The following is a 22,224-nucleotide window of genomic DNA, read 5'->3' as shown; positions in this document are numbered from 1 at the left end:
TGCCCATTTTCCTGGAGGACTTCTCCAGTAAACAAACAAGGAGAAAAGGCAGAGACCTCCTTTAGAAAGCTGTAGCACCATAAAGTTCCTTACAAATCCTATTTCGTCTGTTTGTAACTTTAAGGCTTTGATGAACTAGGTGGACTTCTCAAACCAACAGTGGCCTCTCAGAACCAGAGTCTTCCTGTTGCCAAACTCCCACCTAACAAGTTAGTATCTGATGACTTGGATTCTTCCTTAGCCAACCTTGTTGGCAGTAAGTATTTTTTGTATTCTTTAATCTTTAAAATAAGTTGTTTTATAAAAATTAGTCTAGTTTTTAAATGCTTTCTTTTTCTCCTGTCCTAGATCTTGGCATTGGAAATGGAACCACTAAGAAGTGAGTGTTTTATTTGTATTCTTTCCCTGTGTGCCATTTAGAGGTTGATTAGGCTTTCCTCTCAAGAAAGTATATGTAGAGATGTCATCTGCATCTTAAATGCTCTGTTCAAGCTAAATGTATAGTAAAGAAACTTCATAGTTACACACACTTAATATTCTCACTCATATTTATTTAAAGTGATGTAAATTGGAGTCAGCCAGGTGAAAAGAAGCTAACTGGAGGATCTAACTGGCAACCAAAGGTTGCACCAACAACTGCTTGGAGTGCTGCAACAATGGTGAGTTGGAAAAGCTCATTATATACTAACATGAATGATGTAGGTAAATGTGTAACATGAAAATGTTTTTAAAATAGTGATAAGGCATAAGTGGAAAGATTGTTATCAAGTTTTAGAAATATAAGTAATTTGTATTTCTTTTAAAGGAAGCTTGGTTGACTATGTTTGCCAGGTACATTTTAGTAGCTAGCATTTATTTAAAGGTTACTTTGTGTCAGGCATCATTCTAACAAATAATATGTGGTTTTGTTTTATATAATCCTCAAATTAACCTTACATGGTAGTAACTATTATTATCCCAGTTTTACAGATGAGGAAATGAAAACACAGGGTTATTAAGTAATAAGCCCAGATCACAGAGATTGGGCGGGTTTTTAGAACCCAGGCAGCCTTACCTCAGAGCATATTCTCTTAATCACTATTCTCTACTGCTGGTTTCAAATCTATTATTTATTTATCTACAATAAATAAATAACCTTAACACTAAACCAGTTGCTAGATTCACACACATACACATATTTCCCCCAACAATGGCTCAGCGTTCACTAATGCAGGGGTCCCCAACGCCTGGGGCCAGAGACCCATTACAGGTCCGCTGCCTGTTAGGAACCGGGCCACACAGCAGGAGGTGAGTGGCGGGCAAGTGAGCGGAGTTTCATCTGCCGCTCCCCATCGCTCGCATTACCGCCTGAGCCATTCTCTCTCTGCTCCGCTCCTCCACCCGAGGAAAAATTGTGTTCCCTGAAACCCGTCCCTGGTGCCAAAAAGGTTGGGAACTGCTGCACTGATGGTGCAGTGTTCACTAATTCAGTGTTCTGGTGACTTTAAGAATATAAGTGCAGCAAATAAGAATCAACTATATAAATTATATGACAGTATTAACAAAAGCCAAGCAAGTGTAGTTTTAATTGAGTATGCCTATACAAGTACACATCTCACATAGATTATAATCTTAAATCCCAAAACAAAAAAAACTCATTCTAGTGGATTATATATTTTTTTATTTTACAAAAGAGAAAAGGAGTGCCAGAGGTGTTAAGTGACTTGCCTGAGGCATCCCCACTAGTAGGTGCCTGAATTGAGAGATTCTCCCTATCCAACTGGCCCCAGAGCCAGAGCTTCTTGCAGTACACTACACTGTTCCCTACTTCTCCATCTTCTGGTCATCTTCATGTCAGAGCTGAAACAAGGCACAGCCCCACCTTGTTTGACCTCAGCTGGGAATGAATGCATCCGGTGACAAATTTTTCACCACTTTGCGCACATATGTGAATGACTTCAAAAGCACCACAAGTATTGATTTTAGGATTACAAATAAATTTCAGTGCATAGCAAGTTTGCAAATACAGAATCCATGAGTAATGAAAATTAATTGTATATGATAATTAATGAGTTAGCATCTAGTACTGAAGAAGTTCTAATGGTTTTAATTAATATAAGGTATGGTCGTCCCACAGTAGTTTTGTCGCCGTACCCCTATCCTTGGTCAGCTGCTGTTTTACCAATCCAGTAAGTCTCCCTGGGTCGGAGCAAACCAATTTCTTTTTGCAGAAAAATTTGAAACATGCTTTCTTGCAACAGTGTGTGCTATTAAGCAGCATTTGATTACACAAGCCACACATTGTATCCTTTCTGTTGTTGTTAGAGACCCCCGTTATCCTTTTGTTTTCCATTTTTTATTTTTTTTATTGGAGTATAGTTGCTTTACAATGTTGTGTTAGTTTCTGCCTCACAGCAAAGTGAATCAGCCACATGTATACATATATCCCCATTTGCCCACTTTTTTTTAATATACCTTCAGGGGCATTAGTTCTTTTTTTTAAAGTTTTTTTCATTTTATTTATTTATTTATTTTTTACATCTTTATTGGGTTATAATTGCTTTACAATGTTGTGTTAGTTTCTGCTGTACAACAAAGTGAATCAGCTATATGTATACCTATATCCCCTCCCTCTTGAGTCTCCCTCCCACCCTCCCATTCCACCCTCTAGGTCCTTACAAAGCACCGAGCTGATCTCCCCACATTATCCTTGTTATAGCTACTTTTTGTTATTAAATCTCTTCCAGAGCACTGTGCTGTTGCTGTTTCCTTGGGTTAATTGTATGTTAAAATTAATAGGGCTGAGCTAAAAATAGTGTGCTGTTAAAGTTTTACATGACATTAAAGAGTTTTATTAGTTTCAGTCTTCATTAATGGAAAATAATATTGAAACTTAGCCACCTTTTTATTATTTATTTATTATTATTATTTTTTTTTTACTTTTTAAAAAAATTTATTTATTTACTTTTGGCTGTGTTGGGTCTTCATTTCTGTGCAAGGGCTTTCTCTAGTTGCGGCAAGCGGGGGCCACTCTTCATCGTGGTGCGCGGGCCTCTCACTATCGCGGCCTCTCTTGTTGCGGAGCACAGGCTCCAGACGCGCAGGCTCAGTAGCTGTGGCTCACGGGCCCAGTTGCTCCACGGCATGTGGGATCTTCCCAGACCAGGGCTCGAACCTGTGTCCCCTGCATTAGCAGGCAGATTCTCAACCACTGCGCTACCAGGGAAGCCCTAGCCACCTTTTTAAATCAGTACTTTTTCTCTGGTAGTGGTCACTACCGTCACCAATAATAAAACCTTGCATTTAAATAGTTTACATTTTTACACACACACACACACACACACACACACACACACTATCCTGAGTCTGTAAATAGTGCACTCTTGGAGGAGTTTGAGCAGCTATTGTCCCAACTGTAAGGATAAAGTTATGCAATTTTTTTTTTCTCTCAAGTGCAAAGCAACTAGAAATCCATCCCTTCTGACTCGGAATCCAGTGTTTTTCCCACTCTAACACACCTCTCTGACTAGGGATGGCAGGAGGTTAGGTTAGTAGATGTTATAGCCTCAGGAGTGAATTATACATTGATAATATATGAGGAATGATATAAATCCAAATGATGATATAACAATACAATGAATATTTTCTTATTTTGTATTAAATTAGTATTAATCTGTATGAAGTATTAGAAGTTTGCAAATAACACTTGACTTAAGATTGTTAGCATGTAATAGGCATCTAGAATTTGTTGATAAGAAGCAATATCTATGGTGCTGTGTTGTATATGGTAAGGTATATCATCTCTTAAGGATTTTGTTAAAACATTTGTATGTATGTATTTTATAGAGGTTCTTTTTAATGACTAACATTTAGGGCTAGTGATGTGATTCACTACTTAGATAAACTGCTGCTTTTGACATTTCTTTACATTTCTAACCTTTTAATTAATCCTTAAACACTGTCAAGGTTTTTAAATTTTTTTAAATTTTAAACGTTCATTGATGTTTTATTAAAATATATAATGATAGTAGTCACACTACCAACTCTTTTCATTACTGTTTGCTTTTTTTCTGTGGTAGACATTATGCAATGCAACCCTGTTTATGGGATGCACTGAATTTTGCACTGTTGATGCTACTGATAGATTTTATGTTTTGATGATACTTGTAAAACTATTCGATGACACTCAATAATCTATTATGTAAGTAAGGTGATGATGCCAAAGACTAAATTTCCCGTGTCAACCTTGATAGTGTTTTAGTATAGATGTTCTTCCATTAGATACTGGAAATACAAGGGATTTTAGGTAGTTAGTGAATGTTCATGTGAACTAAAATGCTCTCTATGTATTTTCTGTTGTGTAAGTACTTGTTCTAATCCAGTGTTATTGCATTATGTAATTGTTCTCCCTGGGAAAAACAGAATGGCATGCATTTTCCACAATACGTAAGTGACCAAAAACTAGCCTTTTTTGCAATAAATTGGCATGCTGTTAACCAATGCTGTAGCAGAATCTTATAACCTTCTAGCTATTACTTGTTTTCACATTCAGATTTTCAATGTGCCAAAAATTCTTCCTAGCATCTACTGATTTTGTGGGTTTGTTGCAGAATTGATTCTGATGGTGGCATGGGAAATATAAATTTTTTTTTCTTGCTTAATATTCTGCCATTTGCTGCCAGATGGCTGGGTGTCTGTGTCTGTATCTGTGCTGCCACTATGCACTTGATGACTTCTGAATGAAGGGAAATGTTGATTGTGGTAATGTTGAAAATAACAATTGCATGAAATCTTACAGGCTTCTGCTGAACTTGGCAGTTTGTCTACTGCTCTTGCAGCTCTTGGTTTTTAAGTAGGGAGAGACCAATAAGTCCTACATGCTCACCCAAATACTAAACTTGTAACTGTTCACTTTAGTTATGCTTCATTTAACTTCTCCATGTGTATGTTCAAATTGCCATATAATTTGTTGTTTTTTTTCATGTTTTAGCAGTGTTATTGGTCTTTCACCTGTATTCAGCTTCAGTTTTTATTATAAGATAACACACACAGGGAATGTTGTTAAGACAGCAGATATATCTAAAATGATTCTGTGCTGAGATTGTATATTTTGAGTTAAAGTGGGAGGAGGAAGGGACCTTAAACATCTTAGCGGTAGATGGCTCTTTTAGGACTTAAAGCATAAACAGACTTAAAAATGTATTGCTCTTCCAAATTAGTGCTTTGCAGAAGATAGTTTAAATAATTTATGGAATAAATTAGAAGGAATACTAGTATACATACTCTACATAAGAACTTGTGCTTCTTAGAAATAGTCATACTCCATAGTGGTTTGAAATCTTTGGAGTTATTTGAAAAGAATGAATGTGAGGTCCTTAGAAACTAATTTTTTGGAAGATCAGATTGTTCATTGATTTGGGATCTTTTTTTTTTTTGCTCAAAAAATGAAATACCTAGGAAAACATTCAGTAATGCTACTTTTCTAGGCAAACATTTTTTATGTTAGTGATAGACTTTAAATTTTAGAACTTTGAGTATATTTTAAAATCTGAATATTTTTAAAGCTTGTAAAAGCACATTGAAATCTTAAATCACTGTTGTATCTAACTTTAAATGGTATTTTTTCTTTCTGATAATTCTGCTTTTCTGCTAATTTCAGGACACTTTTTTTCATTGAGCTTTAATTGACGCAATTATTAACGAACACAAATGTCATATTTAATCACAGCTGTCTTAGCAATTCTTTTTAGTGGAACTGCAGCTATTAATTCCTTGAACTCCGTTGACATACATGAGTTATACTTCCTTGTTTATTTTTTGTTTCATCATGTCAGGCACCCCCTGTAATGGCCTATCCTGCTACTACACCAACAGGCATGATAGGATATGGAATCGTAAGTATTTTTCCCAACACAGCTTTTTGAAAATAGGTTGACTCACATTTAACATGCATTTATTTCCCAACTTAACTGAAAAGAGAACTTAGTGCCACATATATCCTTAATGCCTAACACAGAACCTTGCACCACAGCATAGGTTTCATAAGTATTTCTAGAATAGTCATTATACAACAGATACTATTTATTAAAGTTCACTGTATCTGCTTGGCTTATTTTTCCTCTCATAAGTTTGCTAAGCATTTTATACTTCATTATGAGCTCATTTAAACATTAATGTTAATTCCAAGTCTTTGTTGCTGTGACCTTACATTAATACCAGTGAGGTCTTATAACCTGAATACCACTCTAGGGGAAGGGGGGAATTAATATTTCTTGAATAGTGTAGGGGTAAATTTAGTTTAGTAAAGGCCATGGAAATTTTCCTATGACATGAGTGGGATAGTACAGAAACAGTCCTTAAACCTTTAAGCTGCCCACAACCCACATTCTAGACTGCCCTTACTCTCCCAACTCTCTTAATACATAGACTCACATAAATAAGAAATGAAGGTAGTGGCTTCAGCCCACCATACACTTGGCGGAACTGTTGCTGTTGGGAGGCATCACTCCATACGTTGGTATTGCTACTGTGGCTGCTTCTGCTACTTCTTCATTTATTATACATCTGTAGCTCTTTTCCTGCATATGAAGAAGTTTCACAGCTTTTGGATTCGTAGTCATTACATAAAAAAGGTGTCTGCACAAAAAACTCAAAATGAATCTCTCACTACAAATAGGAGTCATCCTAAAAGGCTAAATAGAACTTGCAGAAAGATAAGGCTTTAGAATATAGCATTTTAACCAAAATAATATGGTGGTCAGTGTGTACTCTATTTTGTCACTTACGTTAATTATATACCATGGAGTGGTAATTTTTAAAGAGATGGTTGAGATTTATTTTCAATTATTTAAGAATGAACTAACCTCTTTGTGTGTAATTTAAGCCTTTTGGTTTTCCCTAAAAATGCCTGAAGTAAAATGAAAGAACCATTGGGAGTAAACTTCTTCAAACAGTCAACTATTTTCCCTTGTGCTTATTTGCATAATGGCATAAGAACTTGATTTGATATACAAAGGCAGTTTTCTTTGAAATGTCTTAGCCATTTTATAGTTTCAAGTTTCCCATGTCTAAAGCTGGCAAATTTGGAAATATTTTTGGCCTAAATTATTTTGTCTGTTTATCGTAGTTTGAATTTTGCAACTCATGTAGAAAAAGTTGAGCTTTTTGCAAACTTTAAAAGAGCACATTAAAGACTTTCCATACAAAAAAATACTCTTAAAAATTTGTAGCTGTCAGTCTTATTTGCATTTACAGGTATTTTCCCTTTGAGTTACTACAGAAGTACTAGTACTATTCATCCCTGTCATCCTTCTTGTTTACTTACTCATAATAAGGAAAATGTGAGTTAACATCCTTTAACTTGACATTTTTTGTTTTTTTAGCCTCCTCAAATGGGAAGTGTACCTGTAATGACACAACCAACCTTAATATACAGCCAGCCTGTCATGAGACCACCAAACCCTTTTGGCCCTGTATCAGGAGCACAGGTACTAATTAACATGCTACACGTAACTGTTTTAATGTGCTTGATGTGGAAGAAATATAATAACAAAAAATCCTTTTATACAACTTGAGAAGCAGGTTATTAGCATTTTTTCCCCTTCATTGTGGATGTTATTTTCTTCGCATATCTTTCTCATCTAAGAGTTTTTAGGAATATTGATTATTTGGAAAGAAAGGGGAAGCAGATTACAAATATTAAAGATGGAAAATTCTTGATAACTTACAGTTGGTGGGTCCAGAGGATGGTTTTTCTGAGGTTAAGGAACCTTTTTTCTGATAATAATTCTGACATGCTCTCCTTTGTGGGCCTTAGAAACCTTGAACTCAGAACTCAGTGCCTTGGCTTGAATGGTGCTACAGTAAAGGTGTTGCCTTTGAGATGTTTGTGAAACTTGACAAGTCTTCAAAAGTTGGGAATGCTGTTTTTTCATTAGATAACTTCCTGCTGCTAAAGATCATATTAAAAAGCAAACCCCCCCAAAAGGGCAAAAAAGCTTGAAATGCCATGCTGACCTAATGTCTTCACAGGAAAGACTTTCCTCTTCAAATGTTTCTAAGGCCTTCTTCCAGTTCAAGAAAATTCACCTAAATATTCACTCTTTCTTTTTCATCTCATTGTTAGCATCAGGGGAGTCTGTTTTTTTCTGAAAAAAGCTTCTCATTCTGGTGAGAAGAGGAGATATGAAGTTTCTCTGTTATTTACTTCTCTGGTGGCATACTATGGAATGAGATCCTTGTAAAGTGATAGGACAGCTTGTCCTTCTATATCTGTGGCTGTGCTCATATCGTTTAACAGTTAGAAATAATGACATGTGATTGTTAAAGTACACCTTTCTTGGCTTCTGATGCCAACTGATTGGTTACTTTATGTGTTTAATGCTATTTGAAAACATTCATGGGAGCGTTTGGTAATGGACTTATTCCTTTTCCACTTGAATGGATATAAGTATTACACTTGCCAATGCATACAGTGTTACATTGCCAAAATTATTTGTATTGATCCAGTTGAAGTTCTATCTCAGAAACAGAATATACTGTTACCTTAACCTTGGATGCTGCCTGACCGTTTCCAAGCACTTTCACATACATTATCTCATCTTATTCTCAAAATAATCTTTAAGGTAGATGGGCCTAGGATCACTATTGTCATCATCCTTTATCTTTATAGGTAAAGAAAGTTGAGACTTGGAAAGGTTCTTCAACTAAATAAGTGGTGAGATGCAACTTAGCTCCCAGAATCCTTGATTCCTGGTCGAGTGCTCATTTGTGCCACACTGCCTCTCTACTAGTGCAACTCAGCCCCTGTGGCCACTACAGTAGTACTGTCTTCCTTTTGTCAGCAGCGAAGCACTCTGCTAATTCCTTGGGTTTCCTGTTGTATTATAAACTATATTTATGTATTTGGGATATAACTACTGTAGTTGTCAAGAGCATCCTATACAATTTTGGATAATACTTTTAACCTTGAAACATTTTATATGAGGTGTTTCTTTTTTTAATATGGTAAAAAAAAAATCTTAGTAAAAAATCTACCTTTAAAAAAATTGCTGGCCCCCTGGCATGTGTTCTTAACACAGATTTTATATCCTGTTTCCTTTTGAAATCCATGTAGCTTTCACTGAAACACCAAAAAAAGTGCAAGAATTTCCAAGTTCTTTAAATGAAAGAGTGATAGAACTGCCTTTTTCTAATTATACCAGAAGAGAAGAGAATGAGAACATTAAGGTAATAAGTTTCTAGTTGAGAAATCAAATTTGAAGCGAGTACTTAATTTTAAATATTACTGATTGAGAAAAGCCTGTGAAGGAAGGAAATTGATAACTAGGAAAAGAAAATCAGGTGTCAGTAAAGTGGCTCAAAGAGGCTTTGGTCTTCTCCTTATGCAGTTATTTGAATCAGTTGAAAGTCAGAATCTTAAATTTTATTATGTTACTTTTAATTCCTTTTCCCCCTTTGTTTTCCATATGTCTTGTCATAAAGTCCCACTAATTGTTCCTCTGCTATTATTAGCTCCACCCTTCTTGCAGTCTATATCCTTTGCCCAGATTGGAACTTTTCTTGCCTTTCTAATTTAATCCATTTTGTAGATACTGGAGTAAACTTTTATAGGCAGCATTTGTATCATCTCCATATTCAAAAATCTGAGGAGACTAATATAACTGAAATGTAAGGGTTTCCTTCTGTCATAAAAACTACCTCACAAAATCTCCCTCTTTGTAAGAATAATAATGAATAAACAGAATATTCAGCTTCTTCAATTCCCATGCCTTTATAACTCTCAGTAAGTATCCAGTATTCTTCTGCTGTTTGTCTTTTCCAGAAGTCCTTTGTCTGTCATAAAGTGCACTTACTCTTTACTCTATCTTAGTCATGTCTTGTCCCTTTTCAGTTCTTCTGAGATCTGAAGTTCTTTTCCTTATTCTGCATTATTTTTCTTTATAGAACTTACCACTACTTGACATCTGTTTGTCCATCAGTCTATCCATTTGTCCGTTCATCCATCCATCCATCTGATCCAGCAAGAGGCTAGATTGTAACCCTCATAGAGGCAGGCTTATATGTGGCTTGTTTACTTCTGTGTTCATGGTTCCTAAAACAGTGCCTGATTCATAATAGTTTTTGAACATTATTTGTCAAACAAGTGAATTTGGTTGAAAACTTACCTTTACCATTTCATAACTTACTCTGCTTCTCATTGGTATATCTTTTTACTTATAACCATTGTAATAATTTATAGCAGTGTTCAAAATTGGTTTAGTTTCATGGCTAATAGACCATAAGTTAAAATGTTAGATGACTGTCACCTGAAGAATGAAGACACCTTTAATTTCATGATTGAATATTTTTAATCATTTAAAAATTAAACTATTTATCTTTGAAGTAGGAAAGATTTTCTCATGCTTGAGTATTTTAATGATTCTTAGCCAGTCCCTTGCATTAACTTTGTCCATCCAATGGTAGTAGTAACCAAAATAATTTTTCTTAATGAATTACCTTTTAATTGTTCTCTCATTGTTTTGCTCTTTTTTCAATAAAAATTCCTTGAGGCAGAGACGTCTCTTTGTACATTGTAAAGTAAATGATAGTTTAAATGTAAGTCAAATGCCATCAAAATAGAATCTTTTAATCAAATCCCAGTTCTCCAGCTCTTGTCAAAAGTCTTTTCCTTTTCCTTGAAGTATTTCTTTTGGGAGCCATTACTTACCAAAGGCGTAACTTGTAGCTCCTGGTCTCTTGCCTACTTACCATTGAACCAAGTTAATATTCTTGAGAGTACCTCAACCCTCCCACATATATTTATCATATTACCATTAGTGAGGTATTTCAAACAATGTGTTGTGTGTTCTAAATTATATCTAGATTACTCTTAGTGCTGTGTTAGGGCCTGCTAGTGAGAAAGTAGCTAATACCTTCCACATGACTGTTAGCTCAGACTTTTTGTTCTTTAGGAAATGGTCTTCAGGATAGCTTTAATCTAATAGACTATACTGTAATGTTGAAATTATGCCTCCCTATACACCTATACACTTCTTCTGTTCTGTTCCCATTTTTTGTGCTGGCTTATTCTGTATTTTTTTAAATATTTTTAACACAACTATTAGATGCTTAAAGATGGGTATTATGTTCTTGTGTTTCATGCCTAACATTGTAGCTTTTTTTTTTTTAAATGTTTTACATGAGTGCATCTTTCTAGGTGTTTGACTACATGGAAAACACTAGATACCTATGGTTAATGCTTTTTTTTCTCTTCTGTGCTTCCTCACACTATTTGATTGCCTGTTACCGGTTACTAATGTGTTTATTAACTTGGGGAGAGTGGGGACTCTTAATGCCCTCTCACTCATGCTTTGTATAAATCTTACTGGTACTAACTGGTATATAAATTGAAATGTCCATTGCTGGTCAGTATTTTATAAACTCATTCTGCATTGCAATATGCAGCTATTATGTTACTAAGCATGAAGACAGTTAACCTAGTTAGTTTCGCTTTTTTTAAGTTACTGTGACGTGAACTAACATTCTCTTAATGAATGTTTATAAGACAGTTTAGATGTTGAAGATTTTTGAGGGGGAGGGTTGTGTTTATTATGTTCTTATCACTTATTTATATGAGAAACTCAAACTGATCCCTTATCTGTTTTCCCAAAAGCAATATGAAAACCATAGTAGAGTGTTACATTTGGGGATTTAATTTTTAAAAGAAGCATATTAAAAGTTTTATTGTTTTCTTGATTGGTATTGGGGGACTTTGAGGGTTTTTTTTAATGGAGGATGTGGCTAAAGATGTAAAATGGCTGCTGGGTTTTGTTTGTATTGGCCAAATTTAAGTAAGTATGACATCAGTTAAGTGTCTGAAAGGACACAATGGCTAGTTGTGAGTGCTTTTTACCGATCTAAATGGGGGCACTGTTGGCTTTGGATATTGGAATAATGCAAGTCTTACCAAAAAAAAAAAAAAAGCCTTTTTAATGACTTTCCTGTGTATAAGAACTAATAGCTCTCTTTGCTTTTAGGCTTAGTTTAGTTTTTTTTGTTTGTTTTTTGTTTTTTTTACTTTCTTGGTATGTTAACTGGGTGTTGGCAGTGCCTCTCTGTCAGCTGATCTTCTCAGCTGCATTTCTGTGAAGGCGTTTTGCCTTGTCAGCAGTGTGTTGTGCTCATTCATCCTTGCTTAGTAGAAGATCCCATGAGGGGATTTACTTTGGGAATTGGGATTTAGGGCCATAGGTGAGAATGTTTCTGCAGTCCCCTAGACACACCCAAATCAGTCAAAACAAAAATTCGAGGAGTCCCGTCTGCTTACCATTATTGTTAATAAGACAACATGTACGACCAGGCCTTTTCACTGGATTTTTGCTGAGAACATTTTTTCTAAAAGGTGGAAATCTAATTCTTGTTTTAAACAAAACTTAGAACATATTCATAAAATCTTGGGTGACTGTGAAGTTCTACAAAATCTTCATGATGAACATCAGTGATTGTGTACAGCACTGTGAATATAGAAAGCACACAGGTGTATTAACTGTCTAACATTTACTAGAGAAGTCCTTTTTAAAAAATTAGTTCTCTACTCTTCAACTTTTTTCTGTACATTAAAATATAGCCATGAATTCTAGCTGAGTTGAGATTGAGATAGCAGATTTTAGAGAGAAAGCAAAGCACCAGCCTTGGAGTCAGCAGATCTGCTTTTGAGTCTGTTATTAGTGTCCTGGGGCTGCTGTAACAAAAGTGTACCACAGACTCGATTTCTTGAAACAACAGGAATTTAATCTCTCACAGTTCTGGAGACTTAAAGTCCGAAAACAAGGTGTCAGTAGGGCCATACTTCTTCTGAATTCTCTAGAGGAGGATCCTTCCTTGCCGCTTCCAGCTTTTGGTAGCCCCAGTCATTCCTTGACTTAGGGCTGCAGCACTTCAGTCTCTGCCTCTTTCACATGGCGTCCTCCTTGTATCTCTGTCTTCACATGGCCTTTCCCTCTTTTTACAAAGACATTAGTCATTGGACTAGGGCCCAGCCTAATGACCTTGTCATAACTTGATTACAACTGCAGAGACCCTATTTCCAAATAAGGTCACATTCATAAATACATTCATAGGGGTCAGGGCTTTAGCATATCTTTTTAGGGGATACAGTTCAACAGACTCTCAGCTCGACTCCTCACTAACCAGGTGTTTCAGAGAAAGTTGTCTACGTAACTTTGATGAGTCTCAGTTTCTTTATCTATAGAATGGTGATTTTTTTACCTTGTGTACTTTATAAGTTTGTTGAAAGGTCCAAATAAAAATATTTGTAATTGACTTAGGAATGTGGATGTTTATGTTTTTTTATTGATGATTATAAGGAACCTTTTTTGTCTTTAGAAGAAAATGTTACAAGGTTGCCCTATTTTCAGAAATTGTTTCTATTCCATGAGGCGTCCCTATTCCCAACTTCTGATTTATAATAATACAGTTTATATTTCTTCCCATGTGTTACAAATTATCTTTATTGTAAATATAATAATTCATAGTTCATTATTTTGAAACCTTAATCATGACTCACTATTATCTGATGACATCAGATAAAAACTCATAGAGAACCACAGGCTAGGGTGGTCACTGGGGTGTGGGGATGGGGCAGGCTGGGTGAGCACGGTCTGCATTAGGGCCTGAATCATCCACATGAGGTGTAGACGCTGGACATTGTTTACAGGAACCCAACACACCACTCTTGAGGACTCTGTCAGCAGCACCAGAATTGGCTCATCATTTGTGGAGGTGGTGTTACCCTAAAGTACCAAGCTTTATTTTTTAGTAATTAAAATCTTTATTTGGTCCAATTTAATACAGTTTATAAGTCTCTTTTTGTGTGGAGGGGCAAACCTCTTTTGAAAATGTCTCAGTCTAAGGAACTCTGTCTTAGACATTTTTAGTGGAAGCCCAATAGATAAATCAGGTAAAAGCAGGTAGCCTCAAGCTCATATATGGAACACAGTTTGGAAACTTTTTTTAACCAAACAAAAGTGCCATATTTTCAATAAACAGCAAATAAGTGGTGCATTGTAGGCACATGTAATTATTATTTTGTCTCCTTATGTACCAGTTGACATAAACCTTACAGCTTTTCATTTTCTTTGGTTTTCAAGGGGTAAGAGTCTAATATGAATGAGCAGTGAACATTTTATTCAAATAAGCTGAGTCAGTTTTCATGATTTCCATCCATCAAATGGAACTTTAAACAGACTTCTCTTACCCTTGCAAATACTTCTGATATACAGAAATGTTGTTTATTTTTGGCTTAGGTCAGTTAATAGTATTTCCTCCCATGAGTTTAGGAAATCTTCTGATCTATTTCCCTCTCTCCAATTTGGTCTTCTTTATTAACTCTTTGTCAGTTTAGGTTGCCATAATTCTAAGGAGATGACTTAGATGCCATTTTGGAATAATGTCACTCCTATGTTAATAGTTTTAAGTTATGTGGACTCTAGCAGTAGAGAGGTTTAGAAACAACATACATTCAAAGAAATCCTCTTAGGTCACTGTCTGGTGCCCCTAAGACAAGATGAAGTAGTGCTTTGAAGGTGACAGGAGTAAGGTTGGCGTAACTTTGTGATGTTATTGATGGGCAGAAGCCCAAGATGGGTTGTGTTAAGCATAAACCCAAGAAGCAGTTATCAAAAGGCAGCAGACTCAACGTACAGGACAGGCCCCCTCTACCTTATGCAGTAGAGAAAGAAGTCCTCTCTTTTAGCCATACTTCACAGAGGCAGCTGAGAATAGCATTATCTTTAGTATAAAATTTTGGAATGCAGCACTATATGTTTATATCCCTATGCATCTGGATTCAGTGGTCTGGCTGTGGTCTAACATTATTCAAAAACAACATACCTTTCTGTACTCAGTTTTATATCTGACATCTCTGTGAAGTCATATTAAGTAGGGCTGAGGTTTCTAAAATGTTTCCATTGCACAGCAATATCAGGAAAATATTCTTTAAGCATGTACCCTCAGTGTATTTATATTTATATATCCCTACAACAATATGTTATGTACATTAAATAACATGTAAAAATAGACATTTTAAAAGGGTAAAAATTAATCGGGAAGTTCTAGTACCTCTAATATCCGACTTTGGTGACCATTTTTATACAGAGCTTGTTTTATCACCAAAAAACATTTTAATTTAGCATGTTATAGAATGCTTATAATATGTGTAAGTCACTGCTAGTTGCTGAACAAGAGACAGGGAGAATATATTTCTTACATCTGAGGAGCCTAAAGGTGAGTATAATATGGAAGCACAAGTGACTGGTTGATGGTAAAATAAGAACTCTTATAAGAGCAACACAGACAAGACAGAGTGGCTCCTAATATGTAAGACTAGATGAGCATTTGATTGTAGGTGGTAAGGAAGGTTGAACTAATATTTGAGTGACTAACATATGCCAGGGTGCTTTTTGTATATTTTAATCCTCAAGATAGCCATTAACGGGGATGTGGGTATTGGGTCTTGATGTTCTTATTCTTAACCTCATTTTACAAAAGAGCCAGGTTTAGATTCCTTTCCATCTTCCATAAAACTGTGCTCTCTCTTGGGCTTCTCTGGTGGCACAGTGGTTGAGAGTCCGCCTGCCGACGCAGGGGACACGAGTTCGTGCCCCGGTCTGGGAAGATCCCACATGCCGCGGAGTGGCTGGGCCCGTGAGCCATGGCCGCTGAGCCTGCGCGTCTGGAGCCTGCACGTCCGGAGCCTGTGCTGCTCCGCAACGGGAGAGGCCACGACAGTGAGAGGCCGGCGTACCGCAAAAAAACTGTGCTCTCTCATCCCAGGCAAAGGAAATATACCCATTTTTTCCTAAGATGTTAACTTTGCTTCTTCAACAAAGACAAAATGAGTCTTTACGGCATTGCTATTTGCTATCCAGGGTTTTGGATGCAAATTCAAATGTAAAGATGTGGCAAAGGTGCTTCTTCTCTAAGAATTTTAAGCACAGCCAAGTTTGTCCTTAAATACCCAGTCTTTTATTCTCCCGTAAGCTTTCAATTGCACTAGGTTCACTTTCTGAGACTGATGCTATTTTCCTGTTCTAACATGAAATTTTCTTTCTTTGGTGTTGAATAGGAGTAGAATGAAGGAGTAACCATTTTTATTTATGGTCTTTAGTGTACTGATAGAATTCTTATTAAAAAATTCCTTTACTCTCCGTATGTTTGCTTTTTTATAAAGTTAACTTATGATTTCTGTACTCTTGTCTTTACTATACTAAACACACACTACAGCCAAAAAAAAATCTTTGCTCTGGAGATAAAAACAAAGGTTTTTGGTAACATTAGATTTTTTTTTTTCTATTTCAACTTTTTTTTTTTAAAGGTTGATTAGAGTGGCGGGAGGGGGTGAAGGAATGTCAACTGAGAGTTGCCATCATCAATTACATGTACATTTTAGTATTTTTATTTATCTGTGACTCTTCTTTCACTGCTTCTCAGTATTTCATTTTCCTATAAAATGAGAAGACTTTAAGTATGTCTGTATTAGACTAGTGAGACTGACTGCTTTGTTTAAATGGCATATTTAGTTGTGAGGTAGGTCGATTTAATTTGAACAAACTGATAGCTGTACTAATTTTTTAGCTCTGGGAATTTTGGTATAGAGAACGTTACTTGAAATAAATGAGTGAAAGTCTTTTTCTTTTGTTTGGCGTGTGTGTGTGTGTGTGTGTGTGTGTTGGCATATTTGTAGTAGAATTTTACTGGAATGGTCAGTTACAATTTGTCTTATTACACTGGCTTGTAAAATGTGGTGATTTTGTAATTAATGGTGGTCATTGGATTTTTTCTTTTTTTAAATTCCTTATCCTCCAGTACGTAGCAACCCTACGTGTTCTTTAATCTACTCCCAAGAATTATAAGTAAAGGAGGGTTAACGTGACTTTCTCAGGCTCTTTAAATCCTGCTGCTTCTCACCCACCAGGATCCTGTTGCTCCTTTGTGTACTTTGTTCTTTCTTCTTTCCTTGAGCATTAACTGGGCGACTGCAGTATATTTCCTTTCCTTCTGCTTCCTTATTTACTCGCTGAGCTGACTACCTTCTCACCAGTGCATGATGTGCCTATGCTTTGGTACAGGTGCCAGGAAGGGGTGGGGCCAGCTGGTGAAGAGCTGCTCCATGGCCCAGTCCTTGGCACTCTCTGCAGTCAGCCAGTCCAGTCTGGGCCAAGGTTTCATCTGCTTGAAATGGGTGTTGATTATATGAAACTTACTGCAGGGATATTAAGTCTTGTTTTCTCATGTTTTAATTTAGCTACATATTTTTTATAGGTATAAGACATATGTATGTGTTTATTTTGCCAATTTAACAGAATAGTAGAAGTATTAGTTAGAAACTAGCACTTCTTCCCTTAAGGAAAATTGATCCTCTTCAACATTGTTTTTAAGCCTCCAGGACTTTTCTCCAGCAGTATGCTCACATATGGAAAAGAACAGAATTCTGGTGTTCCATTGGACCATATTCTTCAGGGGCATTTTCCCCTGAGACTGTCAGGTCTTCAGACTGCTGCCCTCATGAAAATTTGATTTAAGAAGATGTTTTAGTGTGGGGCTCTCATGGGGGAGTGTTGATTTTGGATGCTTATCTATCTGCAGTAAGCAGCGGGTTTTTGTTGTTGTTGTTTTTTAACTTCAAATGAAAAAGAAAACCTGTTTTGGAGAAAAACCCAGTTAATCTTAAACTCCCTCCAGCTCAGGGATCACTTTACTTAAAATCATTTCACTTCCGAATGGTCATCCTGGTTGGTCTGAAAGGTGAGAAGGAAATGTCTTTCTAATTAAGTTGCACCTTATTCTGTCTCAGCACATATGATACTTGCATCTCCAAACCCAGACCTGCTGTCCTGTCCTCCCATCTGTAGCTGCTTGTGTAATTCCATCAACTTTTCCATTGTCTCTTCCCATTGTCTTTGAACATTTATTTCTGAGAACAAGGTATGGATTAAGAAAATGACTCAACCACTAATATAACTGAAGATGATTTCTAAACCTGTAAATTAATCTTGGCATCCAAAACAACAAATTGCATATACTTGTGATGTAATATTTGTTGAAAACTCATTGGCTCTTCATTCTCTATAGTGCTTTTCTTAAGAAAATAAAAAGGTAGAAATGAGATCACTTTGACCCAGCAAAGACAGATTTTGAGCCTTGAAATCCTTTATAGGAATTCGAATGTTGAGGTATGAATTGAAACTATTTCTACTTAGTCTTAACTTTGATTTAATGCTCAGTTGAACATTCCTGTGCTTGCATGTCTCTGCAATCTGATGCAGGAGGAGGAAAAAATTAAAAGATTTGTTCCAAACTAAAATGGCTCATATTTGCTTTAAAATACTCTTAAAGTAGGCTCGGTGAAGGAGATACATATATGAAATGAACATCTTGGTACTTTAGGGATACTAAAGACATGTTTTGGAGTTCAACGGTCTGCTTGCCTTACTGTATATTCAAATTAAACAACAGGAGCAAATTCCAAGAATCAAGTGAATGTATTCTAACAGGAAGCTGAACCAAAGATCTTAAGTATTCCATGTATTCAGGGCAGTATGTGGGTAGTTGGACCAGATAACCTCTAAGCTCCTTCTGCCTCCCAGAGTATAAGCATCAGCTGTGGCACGTCCAGATAAACAGGCAGGAGACAACTCCATGTCAAAAAAGTGTGAACACTGAGAACAGGACTTTCCACCTCTTATGAGGAAGGAAGGAAAGGGTATTGCAGCTAGATGTGTTGGGTCTGGACTGAGGTCAGATTTGACACACCGTTTGACAGACAGCCTGGACACAGGAAGCCATTTTCTGTGGCTCACATTTAGGCTGTGGTTCCCGTCTTTCCCTCTCCCCCACACACATACAATAAAAGTCTTAACCATGGGTCAGTTTATTTCGACCTTTTCGGGTAAAAGACTTTATTCCTTTGGAGTTCAGAAACAAGAATTTGTTTTCTGAAAAACACATGCCATTGGATACCCTTTAACTCGACGTGTGACTGAAACTTTTGTTTTAATAATTCCACCTTCTGCAAGCGCTGCCATTATATTTATTAAAGATGACAAAACAAAAACCACTTCTTCTTTCATTACATTTTCTGCTTTCATATTCTGTCATTCTGAGATCTTTTTTTCTTTCCCTCTCTCTGTCTTCTTTTCCCCCAGCTGTCGGCAGCATCCAGCCCCTCCAGTCACAGTCCTCACAGAGCTTCAGGAAAGGACCCTTTTGCAGAGCTCTCTTTGGAGGATTTCTTATAAATCACTTTAGGTATTGCTGCTTGTTGGGGGAGATGGGGACTTAAATATCAGTACTTTTAAAAATTACCAAACATTAAGCACAATTTACTCTTCTCCTTTGTTTCTTTAAAGGACTCTAGGTTCCCTCTCTTCCTCCTCCTCCTCTGTTCTTTAGGTGAAGAATAGATCAAGACAGGGCATAAGGACAAAGAACTTTTGGAAAATATCTTTAACATTATTAGAAGACGTGAAATCAAAGGACCATCTCACATATATACGTATAAGCATCCACTGTGCACAGCAGATGGATGAGCTCAAACACCACCCGTTAAAAACTGGGTGTTTTATTTAGTCTTAAAAGATTTATAGAGAACAACACAATTTTACACACTGGATTCAAGCTTTATTAGGAGCATCTTTAGTTTTAATATAATGGCCAGGATTCATTGTGAAGAATTCATTTTAATAATTTCTTTAAAGGGTTATAGTTTTATGTATGCCTTTTTCATTTTAAAATAGTATTTTCCAAAAATACAGCTTATATATTTTTTTAAATTAAAGGCAAGTGAATGCTTAGTGCCCGTTTTGATAGAAAGATTCTGCTTTTGATCCACACTGCCTCTTTTCCTGGAAGACAATGTCATTTGTTCTTCTTGATGCCGTAGCCCCCTTCTGGATCTTTGAGAGTTTGTACTCTTCTGATTTGACAACAGTTTATTAGCACATCTATTTCAGTAATGTCTTTGGATGAGCAGTTTGAAGGATAAAGATACCATGAGTGAAATATCTGAGTGACTAGTTGACACCCTATTGAAAAGTATTCTTTTGTAGATCTTTCAGATTTTGATTTATATTAGAAATTTTTAGTAAACATAATATTACTGTTTCCTTAATTATCTCTGATTTTATTATAATATTTGGAAATAATATTTCAGATTTTGCTTGTTGCCTAAAGGAGATTTTTATGTGGAATATTTGTGTTCATGGAGAGATTTTCTGAACTTGTCATGGAAAAATCATTCGTTCATCTTCTTTCTTCCCATATCCCTTGGTTTTTTAGTAATTAGATATTTGGAAGTTCCTGTAATTATGCTTCAAATATTGAGTTCTGGCTCATGATAAGCTGATAATACTGACTTCATTTTGTAATCAGGGTTTGTGATAAGTATGCCATGAACACTTCCAGGCAAGTTGAATAGTAAGAGGCACAAAGCATTTTTACTTATGAGAAGATACCCTACAATGCCGTGAATTAACTTACACTCTTTTTTTTCCCCCCAGATACAGTTTATGTAACTAGATGGAAGAGAATGGAATTATTCCAAAAAGACAAGTGCTCAAGCAGCAAATACTTACTTCCAGCAAAATCCAAACTGCTGTCTCTTAAACTCTCATTAGAATGCTACAGTAACCCAGTGAAGGCCCATGAAGGAAATTGGGACTAGTCTATAGGAGAACGTATCAATACAGTTTATAAAGCCAAGAATTGCCATGAATTCAGACTGTCTTTTTGGTGACTAATTCTTCAGTTCTTTCATCTCCTATTAATACCCATAATCAGTAACCTACCAAGAAAAGCCCTTATTTGGAAAGAGTGAAATTTGTATTTGGAAAAGCTGCCTGGAGAGAAGAGCTGTGTCCTTTACTGTAATGCAACAGGACTCTTCTGGGGGGATCAAATCATAATTCTTCATTATGCAGTATCTTTCTTTTCTCCAGTCCTCACAGATACAGAAACAGTAACTAAAATTAACTTTTCTTTTTAAAAAATTATATATTCAGTTTGCAGTAGACATTCCTTAAGTATTTGTATTTATTTATGATTATCAATTTACATAACATTAATATTGTATCAAACCTCCTTATGAAAATGAGTATGGATGTACACAGTATGTTTGATTTTTATCCATAAGAATGAATCTGATTCAGAATGCTTTTCAGCTGACATACAGAGCACTAAATATTTTAAGGCAAGTCCATAGGTCTGAATCGCTTAAGAATTCTCAGTTTCTATGGGATTTAGGGAAGCATTATAAATGCATTAATCCTTATAGTCAATTCTGTGCCTAGGATTTTGCAAGGGAACAGTTCACAGAACTGGGGAAAGCACTACATTTTAAATTCAGCATTAGTGCATTGGGAAGGAACTTTACTGCTTTGTGCTTGGCATGTCATTATTTTCCATTTGACATTAGGGCCTTTCCAAAATGAATGTGAGGAATTGCTTTCACTTCAAGACTTTCCTTCTTTTCAGTAAAACTCTAGGAGGTGTTATGGGGGGAGGGGAGGGGACAAAATCCTTGAACCTTTTATTTGGCTCATGCCATGTTATGATCATGTACCTTTTAAATAAGGGGAAATAGTATCTTTAAAGTTAATGTCTAGCCAAGAGTTTAGTTAATGAAGAATTAAGCTGCACTGTTGATCGGTGCTTTGTGTAAATACATCTTAACATTTGGGTTGAGAGGGGCCTTAAGAAGGACAGTTTGTTGTAGGAAAGCAATTCTGTACATGAGTTAAGCATACTTGTTGCATTGTCTCTGCAGATTCTATTTTTGTTTACAATATTAAAATGTATGTTAGCAAAAATGGGTGGATTTTCAAATAAAATGCAGCTTCCACAAAACTTTTGTTATGGTATTCTGGTCTGAGGCACATTTACTTTTTTCCTCTTTTCTTTATCATTGGTATTATTATTTTTTGCTAATAAAAGTATACCCAAGTGATTATATTTGATGATTTAATAAAATGTAAAATTTATTTCTCTTTTAACTTAACTTCCAAAAAGCTTGATCTTGGTACTTTTGTTACCTTCTAGACACTGATAAACTGAACTACTTATTAAAACTGTTCATTTTTGTCTTTTGATCAGATGCCTTCGGTCAGGTAAGTTTAAGGGAGAAAATGCTTTGAATTTGACATATTGATGCATGTGATTATGTCTGCCAAAGAAACCTCTGACTGTATCGTGTTTCATGTTGAATAGTAA

The 22,224-nt window shown here is 36.0% G+C and overlaps 1 protein-coding gene across 2 annotated transcripts in view; it reads left to right on the top strand.

Annotated features, from left to right (window-relative positions):
* PICALM (phosphatidylinositol binding clathrin assembly protein) overlaps positions 1-21,875 on the top strand; it is a 102,252-nt gene extending 80,377 nt beyond the window's left edge. Inside the window, exons 15-22 of one of the 2 annotated variants that reach the window (XM_081238780.1) lie at positions 125-256; positions 349-379; positions 560-659; positions 4,402-4,425; positions 5,814-5,873; positions 7,362-7,466; positions 19,164-19,266; positions 20,517-21,875. In XM_081238780.1, coding sequence (XP_081094906.1) covers positions 125-256; positions 349-379; positions 560-659; positions 4,402-4,425; positions 5,814-5,873; positions 7,362-7,466; positions 19,164-19,256 — 545 coding nt within the window. In that variant the 3' untranslated portion in view covers positions 19,257-19,266; positions 20,517-21,875. The remainder of the gene's footprint in view (positions 1-124; positions 257-348; positions 380-559; positions 660-4,401; positions 4,426-5,813; positions 5,874-7,361; positions 7,467-19,163; positions 19,267-20,516) is intronic. The other variant, XM_081238781.1, reaches the window with a different exon arrangement.
* Positions 21,876-22,224: the final 349 nt, after the last annotated feature.

Source organism: Mesoplodon bidens, assembly GCF_964165515.1.
Source record: "Mesoplodon bidens genome assembly, chromosome: 7".
NCBI classification, from domain to species: domain Eukaryota; kingdom Metazoa; phylum Chordata; class Mammalia; order Artiodactyla; family Ziphiidae; genus Mesoplodon; species Mesoplodon bidens.
Note: the sequence above shows the minus strand (reverse complement) of the source record. Positions and strands in the feature narration are given on the sequence as shown.